Below are 14,104 nucleotides of genomic sequence, written 5' to 3' on the forward strand. Positions count from 1 at the left end.
CCATTGACCCATCCTAACGTATCCACCCTGACTTAACCTGCAACGGCACTGCCACCACAAGCGCATCTCATCCACAGAGAGAAGTTGCCTTTAAAAAGCGTCTTTGCCCCAAGACTCTTTAACAGCTGATTTGTTATTTTAGTGCAGTCACTATTTCAATGTGGGGAAAGCGGGCAGCCCATTTGCAGAGTCAGCCCGGCTTATGTGATCCAAGTCTCTGGAGTGGAACTTGAACCCACAACCTTCTCACACACTGCGGCTTCTCCCCTCTACGGCGCTGTAGAAAATAGGCCGGACCGTGAACACAAGGGAACAGAAAAAAATCAAGCCAATATTTTCCGAATGCCAACATTCAACACCAAAAACCCCGGTCTTGTCGGGCAAAGGGGAGGGGGAGGGGGTTTCCAAAACTGCTCTCACTTACCTCCAAATTATCATCGGCGTTCACCATCCAACAATCTGTCCAGGTCGCCACAATCAAGAAAAAAGTGGACACAAAGGCCAGAGTGAAAGACATAATTTGCAGTACGAAAATCATCTTCACCTCAGGCTGCAGCACTTGTGAGAAAAGAGTGTTCAACGTCAGAACTTAGCAAAAAAAAGGTGAATAGATTCACACGCAGTGAACAAGCTCCCTTCATTCATTTAAGGCAAAATAAGATATTCTTTGGGGGAAAAAAATAATTTCAAAGGAAAGGTTTGCTCAAACATTACCTCCACCCGACACACTCAGGAATCATTGTAAATAATCAGTCACTTTCACAACCACCAAAACTAATTATTCTGACCCTCTGAGCTCGGAGGCCCGTTAAAAATAAAATGTGCAAATGGAACTTTTCACTTGACATCTGGTTGGAGCTGGAAAAATCCAGACAGCCCCTTGCCTATTTCCTTTTCATTTGAATATTTATGCATTGTTTATTGGGTTTTAGCTTTCACCTATTGTAGCAGTTTTTTGATCGTAAAGCCTAAGATTTCTACGTCTCACCTCTCTCCAGCATTATTTTATGACTTGAGCCAGTTTTCTTCTCCCCAAGCCTTCCCCTCCTCTACCCACTCGTCGGATTGTGGCCTCACGGATAAGGACCAGACCCTTGGATCTCACCAAATGGTCACTCCAAGTGCTTTGTCAGTGGGAAGTTGGGTTTGATTCCGTCATCAACTATTGTTGCCCCGAGAGACACACAGGGCAGAAACTGTGCCCTTCCCCTAGGTAAGTTTGGTGAGAGTAGGGTATTTAATAAGTTGGGATGGCGGTGAGTGGGGCTCCCTCCTCCGACCCCGATTCAGTGTGTGGTGAGAAGGCCCATGGACAGCATTCCCCCACCATAGCTGCCAATTGGGGCCTTTAATTGAGCAATTAATGACCACTTAAGGGCCTCATCCTGCCATCACTGGTGTTAACACAGGTCAACCCAGGGATCGCCCTTATGGGGTACACAATAGGAGAACCTGTGCAGGATTGCTTGTGTGCTCCTGGGGGTGGGCGGGTTCCCTCTTTCAAAGGCACTCATTGTCTGATCGAGCGATTCAACATCAGGAAGGGGAAAGGCAGCTGAGAGCCAACCCTTTGATCCATCTGCCACCCCGCCTTACCGCTGATCCCATCCCATGATCACGTGTAAGACTTGTGATTCACCTGAGGAAGGAGCAGTGCTCCGAAAGTTTATGTTTGAAACAAACCTGTTGGACTTTAACCTGGTGTTGTAAGACTTCTTACTGTGCTCACCCCAGTCCAACGCCAACATCTCCACATCATGATCACTTGTGGCCTTAGATTCAGCGATGATACTAAGCCTCGGGTGGATTTAGTACCAGCAGTGACCACCACCTCCCTGGTGGCATTATCATTCCATTGAGCTTCTGGCCTTCAATTAGTCGCAGGTTCTTTGATCTTAAGGGAAGGCTTGCTGCGAGCCTGTCAACTGCCTGAGTGGAACTGCCTTCCTAAATAAAGGCGACATGGACATCTCACTGTCTCTCGAGCTGAGCCCCCGTTCCCTCAACAAGATCCTGCCCACAGTATCTTCCTTAAGAGTGACTACTATGATTAGGAGCATGAACTCCCATGGTACCTTTGTTGAGATAAGCTAACTCAGCACAGATCAAGATTTAAACTTGGGCCCTGCCTGCTCTGTGATACACAGTCCAAAATCTTGTACCTTCCCATTGAGCGAATTTCCTAAAGCACAAATGTATTGATTGAAACTAATACATCTAATGGAAATTTTCTGGAAATTTCCATGACATTTTAACGATTGATGTACCTGGGCCTCTAAGCAACATTCCCCCTAAATTCTCTGTGTGCTGCGTGGGCTACAAACTCCTCTGAACGCTTCTTTGTTGTCCATGAAGTGCTTACATTTCAAATGTCACTGAATTTCCACCACGTTATGAGTGACGTATTCATTTTGATGCATGTTTTTTAAAAATAAATTTAGAGTACCCAATTCATTTTTCCCAATTAAGGGGCAAATTCACCGTGGCCCGCACATCTTTGGGTTGTGGGGGAGAAACCCGCTCATCCACGGGGAGAATGTGCAAACTCCACACGGACAGTGACCCAGGGTTGGGATCGAACCTGGGACCTCGGCGCCGTGAGGCAGCAGTGCTAACCACTGTGCCACCTTGCTGCCCCCTTTGATGAATGGTTGCGGGCTGCTGCCTGCCTGTGCACCTTAAAGGGAACAATACTTTGCTCCCTCTCATCCCATCCCTCTCCTCAAAGGTCCCACTTCATCTCTAACTTTCACAGGTCCCAATCCAATTCTCCTTAACAGTTCACACTATATTTCTACTTTCACATTTCCCAGTTCTCACCAGCTGCAATCTCGCCCTCTCTTTTTATGCATCCCATACTCCCTGTCCTCAATAGCCCCATTCTACCTCTCCTCTCATACATTGCACTCCCTCCCTCTTCACATGACACATTCTCCCTCTCCTCACTGGTCCCGTTCTCCCTTTACTTTCACGCGTATCGTTCTGCCTCTCCTAACACATCTCACACCTCGCCTTTATGAACACAAAACTTCACACTTACAGGAGAATGGATGAAATATGAAATTCTGAGGGAGGATGCACATAGCATGAAAATCTAGGTGTCCTAACCCTGTGGTGAATATATCCACCTAAGCATGAACTGTCTGCATAGTGCTGTGACCTATGACCTTGTACTGGAACCCCGGTGGGCTCTGCCTCTGCCTCCCCAGGGCGATATATAGACTCCTGTGGGTGGCACTCATTTGTACAGCAGACACTGGCAGGCAAGTTCCTGGATAATAAAGCCTTATATTCACTCGTTCTCACAGTCTCAGTGAATTGATGGTATAACAAACCCGCAAGTCCCTTACAGGGTGGGAACAATTAACTTCCACTTGGACCTTGCAGAATGTGAGCTCCCCCATTAAAGGGGCAGGGCACCTCTAAACAACGTACAGTTGTCAGGTATATAAATCCGGCCACTTAGGCACCGGCAAGGCAGACCAAGTTGGGATACATTGTGTGAGATATATAATAGTTATTGTCGGTAGTGCAGTGGTTAGCACTGTGGCCTCCCGGCGCCAAGGTCCCAGGTGCGATCCTGCCTCTGGGTCACTGTGTGGAGTTTACACATTCTCCCCGTGTTTACGTGGGTTTGGCCCCTACAACCCAAAAGATGTGCAGGGTAGGTGGATTGGCCATGCTAAATTGCCCCTTAATTGGGAAAAAATTAATTGGGTATTCTAAATTTATTTTTTAAAATATTTTTTTTAAATAGTTATTGTAAATAAACTAAGTTTCTTTGAACTATTGAGTGAGCACTCCTTCATGGACTTATAAAACTTGGATAAGATCAGAAACAACTAAAAGCATCCATTCGCCTCACCAAACATTGAAAAGAATGGTCCCTTACCTATCTGGTCCCTTACCCATCCGTTAATTGAGATAACTTAAATTAACCTGAGATTTGTGGTTGGTATATATGGTTTAGCCAATAGTAAAAGTAGTATAGGCCAGGCTCCATGGATCTGATCAATAGCACAATCTCCATGATATATCTGCCTATCAAGAAGCATTAGGTATTCATTAAGACTTCATTCATTGATCGATATCACCTCAGCCTCTGTGTGTTAATCTAGCCGTGATGGACCATTACCATTGGCTTTGTAACCTTTAGTTGCTGTAAGTCTTTCTGGATCATTTAGCTTCAGTTTGAGTCCTGGCTCATTGATATCTATTATATGGGGAGCACTCCCAATCATTCTCTAACCCAGAGCTGCTAAGCGGATCAGAGGCCACCAGCAATTTCATCCCTTCCCTCTCTCCAAAGCTCCCTGTTCGCTCCAAAGTTTCTTGATCTTCCAATCAGAGTTCCCCTCTCCCCCATGCTTGCTGCTCTTCCAATCATAGGTGCGATTTACCCCCGGTCTCCCTCGAACAGATCACTTTTGTGGTTTGGGTTTGATGCTCAGCCCCCGACCCCATTCCAGCTCATTTGCTGCATCCAATGAAATTAAATGAAATGAATGAAATTAAATGAAAATGAAAATCGCTTTTTGTCACAAGTAGGCTTCAAATTAAGTTACTGTGAAAAGCCCCTAGTTGCCACATTCCGGCGCCTGTTCGGGGGGGGGGGGGGGCTGGTACGGGAATTGAACTGTGCTGCTGGCCTGCCTTGGTCTGCTTTCAAAGCCAGCGATTTAGCCCTGTGCTAAACCAGCCCCACAGAACAGTGGCCTAAGTCTCTTTGGATCTCGTTAGTTTCTAATTTCATACTGTTTAAAAAGTGTTGTGGTCTATAGTTTTACATCCAAAGTGGATAGTCTTACATGTGCCTATATTGAAATCCATTCACCTAATCTATCAATATCTCTTTGTAATTTTACATCTACACGGTTTACAATGCCGTCTATCTTTGTGTCATCAGCAAACTTGAATATGTGGCGTTCTATCTTATCAGCTAAGTGGTTAATAAATATGGTAAATAGTTGAGGCACCAAGGTGTTGTGAGTAGTTTGGTAGGCTTTGTTAAGGTATTCATAGTCTTAGGAAGTTCAACAGCAAGTATTTATTAACTCCTCAAAACTTTATACTAGGCACAGTAAAGATCCAAGCCAGGGCCTGTCTCCATGCTTGTTTCTGAACACGGCTCGGTCCAGCACTACACCGACCTCGAGGTGCGGGTCATGTGTTCTATTATATCACTGTGTGGGTGGCATTGTACTCAGTCCCACATTAGCCCATTCGGCCTCTATACCACAGCCCCAACATGCAGCCCATTGGGACTCTGCTGGTTGCATCTTGCCAATTGCATTCCCAGCCCTTTGTCCCCACCATCTGCCTCATGCCACTCAGCTAAATTCCCAGGTCAGTGATTGACCTTCAATTCAATGAGATGCAACCTTAGTTAGCAGTGTCATATGAGGGGCAGCACGGTGGCTTAGTGGTTAGCACTGCTGACTCACGGCGCTGAGGACCCAGATTTGATCCCATGGAGTTTGCACGTTCGCCCAATGTCTGCGTGGGTTTCACTTCCACAACCCAAAAGATGTGCAGGGTAGGTGGACTGGCCATGCTAAATTGCCACTTAAAATGGGAAAAAAACAAATGGATACTTAAATTTTTTTTTTAAGTGTCATGTGAGAGACTTTGTCAAATGTTTTCAGGGCATCCATAGACATTCCGCTGTCAATTACTTTAATCACCTCTTCAAAAAAATTACTGTGAGTGAGGGGTCCACAATAGGGTCATTTCTAGGACGGACAGCCTTATCTATCTCCAAGATTTTTCATATTTTTGTATCATCCAGGTTAATATGTTTTCTTTTCTCATGGAATGTGGGAATCATTGCCAAGGCCAGCAATTATTGTCAGTCCCTAATTTCCCTTGTGAGCCGCCTTCTTGAACCGCTGGGGTAATAGCCTCGGTGCTGTTAGAGAGGGAGTTCCAGGTGTCATGACCAGGTGAGAAGAGGTGAACTGGCTCCCCTCTATTCAAACTCCTCGGTTGGTCACAACGAAAGTTTAAGTTTCTTTTGCACGAGGATGTACCTCTTCCACATCAGAATGTATTGAACTGTTTACAGTGTGAGCAATAAGGAGCCAATCAAACAAGGTTTTACTGAGTCAAAGAAAGAGCAAACTTATTAACCCCTAAACCTGAGAAAAATAATAAAAATGCAGGGTCAAGCATTCAGCCCTCATGCAGTCATTCGGACACGCATACACATGAATGTATGAGAAATAAGGGGAGTTAGAGTCCAATTGAAAAAGTTAAAAAATATAATAGATTTTAAATGCTATGGCCGATTTGGGTTCAGTCAGATGTAGAAGATGCAACAATTATTATGAGATCTGAGTTTGCTGGTAGGTTTCTGGTAGAGGTGGCTTCCTGACCCAGATAACGCCCTTATTCCAAAAGAAAGAGAACAGGAGAGAGCAGCCTTCAGCCTGTTTTCTCAGCCGAAGACTGCCTGATGTGGAGATGCCGACGTTGGAATGGGGTGGGCACAGTAAGAAGTCTTAAGACTTTTTACTGGAGACTTTCTTGACAGCGGCTGTGTCACTGGCAATCTCATTGTAGTGGCTGGACAGCTTTGCCTTGAAATACTTTACCCATTGTGTATTTCCAAGAGCTATGGGGTGTGTCTGTCAGTGGCAACTATTGTTCCAATATTCAGTACTTTGCATTTTTAATGTCTCTTCTTTAGACAGTTACGAGTTTCGATGGGTGTCAGGGTTATAGGAAATGTTCCACTCTTCACATTCCCCTAAGGGTGATTTATTTGTTTCTCACCTTCACCTTGGAATGTGGCCTTGCATTTTATAAGCAGCTCGCCCTATCTCAATTCGAACTGCAAACTTTTCAGTCAGTAAAAAGTTGAAAAACCATGGGGCGAATTCTCCATTTGAGAGACTAAGTGCTGACGCCAGGACTGAATGGCGAGTGTTCTCCATGGACGAAAGCAGTGCCAGTCCCAGAGTGATTCAGGTCCCGTTAATGGACTAACACTGGCACCATGTAGAACGAGCACAATTCCAATGCATGCAACCCTCATCCCAGCCAAGATGATGGCACTGGTTCACTGGAGCACGCCCAGCCCATTGATGGGCCGGCCAGGGCCAGAGGGTACCTAGGGGGGGTGGAAGCTTGGAAGGGCACCCATACGACTGTGGCACTAAGTTCCCAGCGGGCAGTCAGCAGCGTGCGCAGCCGCATGATCTGTGCCCGGCAACCCTGACCCCACAACCCATCTCCTAGCTGCTCCCCCCCACCGCTACTCCCCCGGCCCTGGCAGACAAAATCCTCCACCCCCCCCCCCCCCCCCCCCACACCCAATGGCACAACTGTCATCACACTATAGTGATATTGGACACTGTTTGTAACCCCCCACCCTCTGTACCCTCAGCAGCCATGGTGCCTGTGTCCCAATTTGAAATGCCACAAGTGAACCTCGTTGTCAGTAATTCCTGCAGGCGGATGCAGAGCCTTCCGGAAGGCCTGGAAAATGCTAGGTTGGGCCCGTTAATGATATGCCAATGGCCTTTACTGTACAATTTGCATGCCCACTCTGGCGTGTGGCGTAGAACATATTTAACCCGCTGTCGAGGGACCGGAGCATGGCATTCCATTTGGCGCCTGGCCCCACCCTTAATTTTTGGCTGACACCGAATTCTCCGCCCAATTGTGTTTCCCGATTCCAACGTTGGCCGATGGAGAATCCCACCCCATAATTTCAAAAATAAAGGGGCTAAGTCTCTTGACACAGGATTTTGACCCAGTTGATGTCCCAAGCCAGAATTGTGTATGGCTTGGAGGGGCGCTTGCAGAGTGGTAGAGGTGGCAAGTTTGGATAGTGTTGCTGATGGTAATACTGCTTAACCTCAAGGCAAGATAATTAGTTTCTCTCTTGTTATAGATGGTCATTGTCTGGCACTTGTGTGGCACGAATGTGACTTGTCGCCCTGGCCTAGCTGCATGTTGGCATGGACTTTTTCTGTACCTGTGAAGTCATGAATGGTGCTGAACATTGTGCAATCATCAGCAAACATCCCATTTCTGACCTGATAATGGAGGCAAGGTAATTACTGAAGCAGCTGAAGATGGTTGGGTCGAACACACTATCCTGAGAAAAATATCCTGGCACTGAGTTGATTGACTTTAACAGTTACAACCATCATCATTTGTGCTACGTTTGACACCAATCAAGTGGAGATGGTTCCCCTTGTTTCCCATTGACAGGGCTCCTCGATGCCATACTCAGTCAAATGCTGCCTTGATGTCAATGGCAGTCACACACATCCCACCCTTGGAATTCAGCTCTTTTGTCCGTGTTTAAACCAAGGTTATAATGAGGTCTAGAGCTGAGTAGCCCTGACCGAACCCAAACTGAGCATCAGTGAACAGATTACTGCTGAATAAGTGCCATTTCATGGCACTGTCGAATGCAACATACATTGCTTTGCTACTGATTGATGGTACATTGATGGGACGGTAATTGGATGTTGGAGAAATTCCAAATCTGGTTGTGAAGACACTGAAACCAGAATGCTTGGTAAAGACTGTTTCTTAGTTGTCACAGAACTTACGTCTCCACTCTAGAAGAGGAAAAATAAATCAGCATTCTTTCTCCTGATTGACCACTGCAGAATCATGCAGATTAGGTTAGGATAGGGGATGTACCCAAGTGTGAATAAGCATCTTCAGGAGAAAAGGGAAGAAATTGCAAAGTGGACAAGTCCTAAACAAAGATCTAGATGATCAAATGGGCTAGTTGACCGAATGGTCGCTTCCCAGTTGCCTAAAAAAGAATGGTCTTGCATTTATCTAGCCCTGTTCACAGCCACTGAACATCTCAAAGCACATTGCAACCAATGAAATTCTTCAGAAGTGTAGTCGGTCATTGTTGTGATGTAGGAAACGTGACAATCAATTTAAACACAGCACGTTCCCACATACAGCAATGAGATAATAACCCAATAGGCTATGTGTGTGTTGTTGATCAAGGGATAAACATTGAGCAGGCCTTCTTCAAAATAGTGGGATTATTTTACATCCATCTAACAAGCAGATAGGTCCACAGTTTAACATCTGAGTGGAAGAGTACCCCTTCCAGGAGCCCATAGAAATGTCAGTCTGGATACTTGCTCTCAAGTCCTGGCCTGAAACTTGAACACACTGTCATAATATACATCCAGGTATATGATGGAGTGCAGACAGGCAGTGATTGACACACAGGATGACCAGTGAGCACACAGAACACAGCAGCCAATCACCAGACAGGGCACGACCACTATAAATCCAGAGGGCACCAGTTTTCCCGCTCTCTCGGGATCCAGCCTCTGAGACAGTCAGAGCTCGTGAGCAGCAGCTAATACAAACACCATGTGGTAGTCAGTTAGTCTGGTCAGGTTAGCCTCAGGTCTCCAGTCAAGTCAGCATATTGTCAACCCACAGTTAAGCATGTATTATAGTTAGTTGTTCAATAAAATCGTGTTGCATCTCTTCAAGTGTTGGAAGGCTCTCTCTACACTGCATTGAATGGAGTCCACATTGACCCAGCTTACCCAACACATCATGGTACCAGTGAGTAATGCTGACGTTTGACGGACCTACCTTGAGATAATCTGCCTTTGACCAGCGATCAGCCATCCGGTAACATGGACAGCGTCCGCCCTCCCCCGCAGCTCCGCATCGCCGGCAACCTCGGTGCAAACTGGAAGATTTTCAAACAGAGGTTCCAGCTCTATCTTGAAGCCACCAACCTCGAGGCCGCATCGGATGCCAGGAAGATCGCACTCTTCCTTTCTACAGCCGGGGACCACGCTATCCACATCTACAACTCCCTCACATTTGCTGAAGGTGAAGACAAGACGAAGTTTAAAACAGTCCTGCTGAAGTTCGACAGCCACTGCGACATTGAGGTCAATGAGAGCTTTGAACGGTACGTTTTCCAGCAGAGGCTTCAGGGTAAGGATGAACCTTTTCAGTCCTTTTTAACCCATCTCCCCATCCTCGCGCAGTCATGCAACTATGACTCGACAACCGATTCTATGATCCGGGATCAGATCGTTTTCAGGGTCCACTCCCATTCCCTTCGCCACCAGCTCGTAAAAGTTAAGCAACTCACCCTTACCATCGCTATCGAAACCTGCATCCTCCACGAGCACGCTAACAACCGGTACTCCCACATTAGGGCGTCAGAAACAGCAAGGCTAAACCCCCACGAGACAGAACGGGTGCAGGCCAGCAAGCAAATGCAGGGCCTGAGTCTGGATGAGAGTGGTCATTTCGCGTGATTTTCCCGGGCTCCAGCGCATGCGCGCCACGACCGAGGGGACAGCGAGACCAATGACGAGCCCGTGTCAGTGCGCACGTCATTCGACCGCACTGCGCATGCGCGATGGCGCACGGAACGTCCTGATGTCGGTGTCATGACGTGTTCCAATTGTGGCTCCGCCCATTTAAAGCGGCAATGTCCGGCAAAATCTCGACGCTGTCTCCCGTGTGGCAAGCTTGGCCACTACGCAGCCCTTTGCAGATCTGCTCCACTGCCCAGCACACAGCGATCCCAGCCACAGCGCAGGAGCGTCTGATCGGTACAGCAGCCCATGACAGACTCCGACCCCGGCAGTCTACCAGATCCCGACGTTGAGGGCCTCAAATCCCCATTCCGGATGGGCAACATCACTAAGCATGCGCTGCCTTTCTCAACGATGGTGAAACAACTCCCAATCCTGAGCATTGATCCGGACGACGAGTGGTGTGCCACCTTTACGGTTAACAAGGCCCGCATACGTTTCAAGCTGGACACCGACGCTTCAGCAAACCTCATTTCAAAGTCTGACCCCGACACCATCCGTGTCAAACCAAGCATTCTTCCACCGGCCTGCCAGCTCCTCGACTACAATGGTAATGTCATTGCTGCCAGTGGCTCATGCCAGCTTGCGGTGTCCAACAGGTCATTAAAAGCAACGCTGCGATTTGAAATCGTAGGAACCAACAGAGCTTCCCTGCTCGGTGCTCGGGCCTGCAAACTCCTGAACCTCGTGCAGCGGGTTCACACCATGTCGTCCGCACAGGCAACAGCCTCGCCAGATGATACCTTCCAGGCTCAATTCGATGACATCATAGCGCAATGCCATAGCGTGTTCAAAGGAATGGGCACACTCTCATACCGATACAAAATCCTATTGAAGCCAAATGCCACCCCTGTGGTTCACGCGCTGCTTCGGGTGCCGGCACTCCTCAAGGACTACCTAAAGCAGCAGCTGCAAGACCTCCAGGACCAGGGCGTCATTTCAAAGGTCACGGAACCCACGGACTAGGTTTGCTCCATGGTTTGCGTCAAGAAGCCGTATGGGGAACTTCGAATCTGTATCGACCCGAAAGATTTGAACCGCAACATCATGAGGGAACACTACCCAATACCTAAACAAGAAGGGCTAACTAGCGAGATGACTCATGCCAAAGTTTTCAGGAAGCTAGGTGCCTCTAAAGGGTTTTGGCAAGTACAGCTGGACGCGTCCAGTCACACGCTGTGCACATTCAATACCCCTTTCGGTCGCTATTGTTAAAATCAAATGCCCTTTGGCATCATCTCCGCCTCAGAGGTGTTCCATCGCATAATGGAACAAATGATGGAGGGCATCGAGGGGGTGTGAGTGTACGTCGACGATGTCATAATCTGGTCCACAACTCCTCAAGAACACATCGATCGCCTCAAGCGGGTGTTCCACAGGATCCACGAGCATGGCCTCCGACTCAACAGAGCCAAATGCTCGTTCGGTCAATCAGAAATCAAATTCCTTGGCGACCATATTTTGCAGCACGGCGTGCAGCCAGATGTGGACATGGTTTCGGCGATCAACGCCATGAAGACCCTGGAGGACAAGAAGGTTGTCCTCTGCTTTCTAGGGATGGTCAACTTCCTTAGGAAGTTCATCCCCAAATTGGCGTCACACACCACAGCCCCACAGCCCCAGTTGCATATGCCTCTAGAGCCATGACACCCACTGAGCAACGATACGCTCAGATTGAAAAAGAATGCCTGGGCCTCCTTACAGGGATCAACAAGTTCCATGATTATGTGTATGGCCGCCTCAAATTCACGGTCGAGACGGACCACAGGCCATTGGTTCACATCATCCAAAAAGACCTCAATGACATGACGCCATGGCTACAACACATCCTCCTCAAGCTGCACTGCTACGATTTTGACCTGGTGTACACCCCAGGCAAAGAGCTCATTGTTGCTGATGCACTCTCCAAATCTATCACCAAACCGTGTGAGCAGACTGACTTTGTCCGTCAAATAGACGCGCAGGTGAAATTCTGTGCCTCCAACTTTCCAGCCTCTGATGAGAGGGTCGTGCAAATTCGTTAGGAGACAGCCAGGGATCCTCTGCTCCAGCGGTGATGCAGCACCTCACAAATGGGTGGCAAAAGGGGCAGTGTCCCCAGTTTTATAATGTCAAGGACGATCTAACAGCGGTAGACGGCATCCTTATGAAGCTTGACAGAATTGTGATCCCACAGAGCATGCGAGATTTGGTTCTCGGCCAAATCCACAAGGGTCACCTTGGGATCCCACTCACGGTGATGAGTGACAACGGCCCCTGTTTTTTCAGCCAGGAGTGGTCAGATTTTGCCCGGCTGTACAGCTTTCGGCACGTCACATCAATTCCCCACTACGCCCAGTCGAATGGGAAGGCCGAAAAAGGGGTCCACATTGTTAAAAGACTATTGTGCAAAGCCGCTGACTTGGTTCTGATTTCCACCTGGCGCTGTTGGCTTATAGAGCAGCCCCTCTGTCCACTGGGCTGTCCCCAGCGCAGCTCCTCATGAACCGCACACTGCGAACGATGGTGCCGGCCATCCACATTCCGGACCTTGACAATTTCCCGGTCATACATAGGATGCAACAGTCTCGGGCCCAATGCAAGTCGGCATACGACTCCCATGCCACAGATCACCCCGAGCTGGTCCCTGCTGACCGAGTTCATGTTCAGCTGCCTGACAGTGGCTGGTCCGCCACGGCTGTGGTTGTCAAGCAAGTGCACCGAGATCGTTCCTCGTTCGCATGCCTGATGGCTCCTTTCTCTGGTGCAACAGGCGGGCACTGCGCAACTTCCACGCCCACCACCCGACCATGATGTCCCGCCTCGCACACTGCTTCCTCAGGACGCGCCCTTCCACGAGGCCACCGATCTGCCACCACATTGGAGGCAGTCCACCCATTCAGGTACAGGCGGCCCCTGACCCACCCTTGAGGTGGTCAACCAGAATTTGTCGCCCGCCACAGAGACTGAATTTATAGATGAATGTTGCATTACCTTGTTATCTCACCGTTTTGACATCTGTACATATCATTTTTTTTCTCATGTGTTATCTGCCTTCTATCTGCACTTGCCACCTTCCCATGTATATAAATTAGCATATTCTGTACATAGTCAAGTTCCTGTACACATATTCATTATTTATTGACCTGAACACATACTTTAAAAAAAAGGGGGAGATGTCATACTATACATCCAGGTATATGATGGAGTGCAGACAGGCAGTGATTGACACACAGGATGACCAATGAGCACACAGAACACAGCAGCCAATCACCAGACAGGACACGACCACTAGAAAGCCAGAAGGCACCAGTTTTCCCGCTCTCTCAGGATCCAGCCTCTGAGACAGTCAGAGCTCGTGAGCAGCAGCTAGTACAAACACCATGTGGCAATCAGTTAGTCTGGTCAGGTTAGCCTCAGGTCTCCTGTCAAGTCAGCATATTGTCAACCCACAGTTAAACATGTATTATAGTTAATTGTTCAATAAAATTGTATTGCATCTCTTCAAGTGTTGGAAGCCTGTCTCTCTCTACACTGCATCAAACGCAGTCCACATGGACCCAGTTTACCCAACACATCACACACGACCTATGAGAGACAATGGTGCAACCAACTTGGTGACAGCTAACACTGAGCAGCGATGAGAAGCATTACTACTACTACATTGTGGGCAGCACGGTAGCATGGTGGTTAGCATAAATGCTTCACAGCTCCAGGGTCCCAGGTTTGATTCCCGGCTGGGTCACTGTCTGTGTGGAGTCTGCACGTCCTCCCCGTGTGTGCGT

The 14,104-nt window shown here is 48.0% G+C and overlaps 1 protein-coding gene across 1 annotated transcript in view; it reads right to left on the minus strand.

Moving 5' to 3' along the window:
* LOC119950795 (claudin-16-like) overlaps positions 1-805 on the minus strand; it is a 37,865-nt gene extending 37,060 nt beyond the window's left edge. Inside the window, exons 1-2 of the mRNA XM_038773578.1 lie at positions 715-805; positions 425-558 (exon numbers count right to left, since the gene is read on the minus strand). Coding sequence (XP_038629506.1) covers positions 425-538 — 114 coding nt within the window. The 5' untranslated portion in view covers positions 539-558; positions 715-805. The remainder of the gene's footprint in view (positions 1-424; positions 559-714) is intronic.
* Between the last annotated feature and the right edge of the window lie 13,299 nt (positions 806-14,104).

Source organism: Scyliorhinus canicula, chromosome 16, assembly GCF_902713615.1.
Source record: "Scyliorhinus canicula chromosome 16, sScyCan1.1, whole genome shotgun sequence".
Lineage (NCBI taxonomy): Eukaryota > Metazoa > Chordata > Chondrichthyes > Carcharhiniformes > Scyliorhinidae > Scyliorhinus > Scyliorhinus canicula.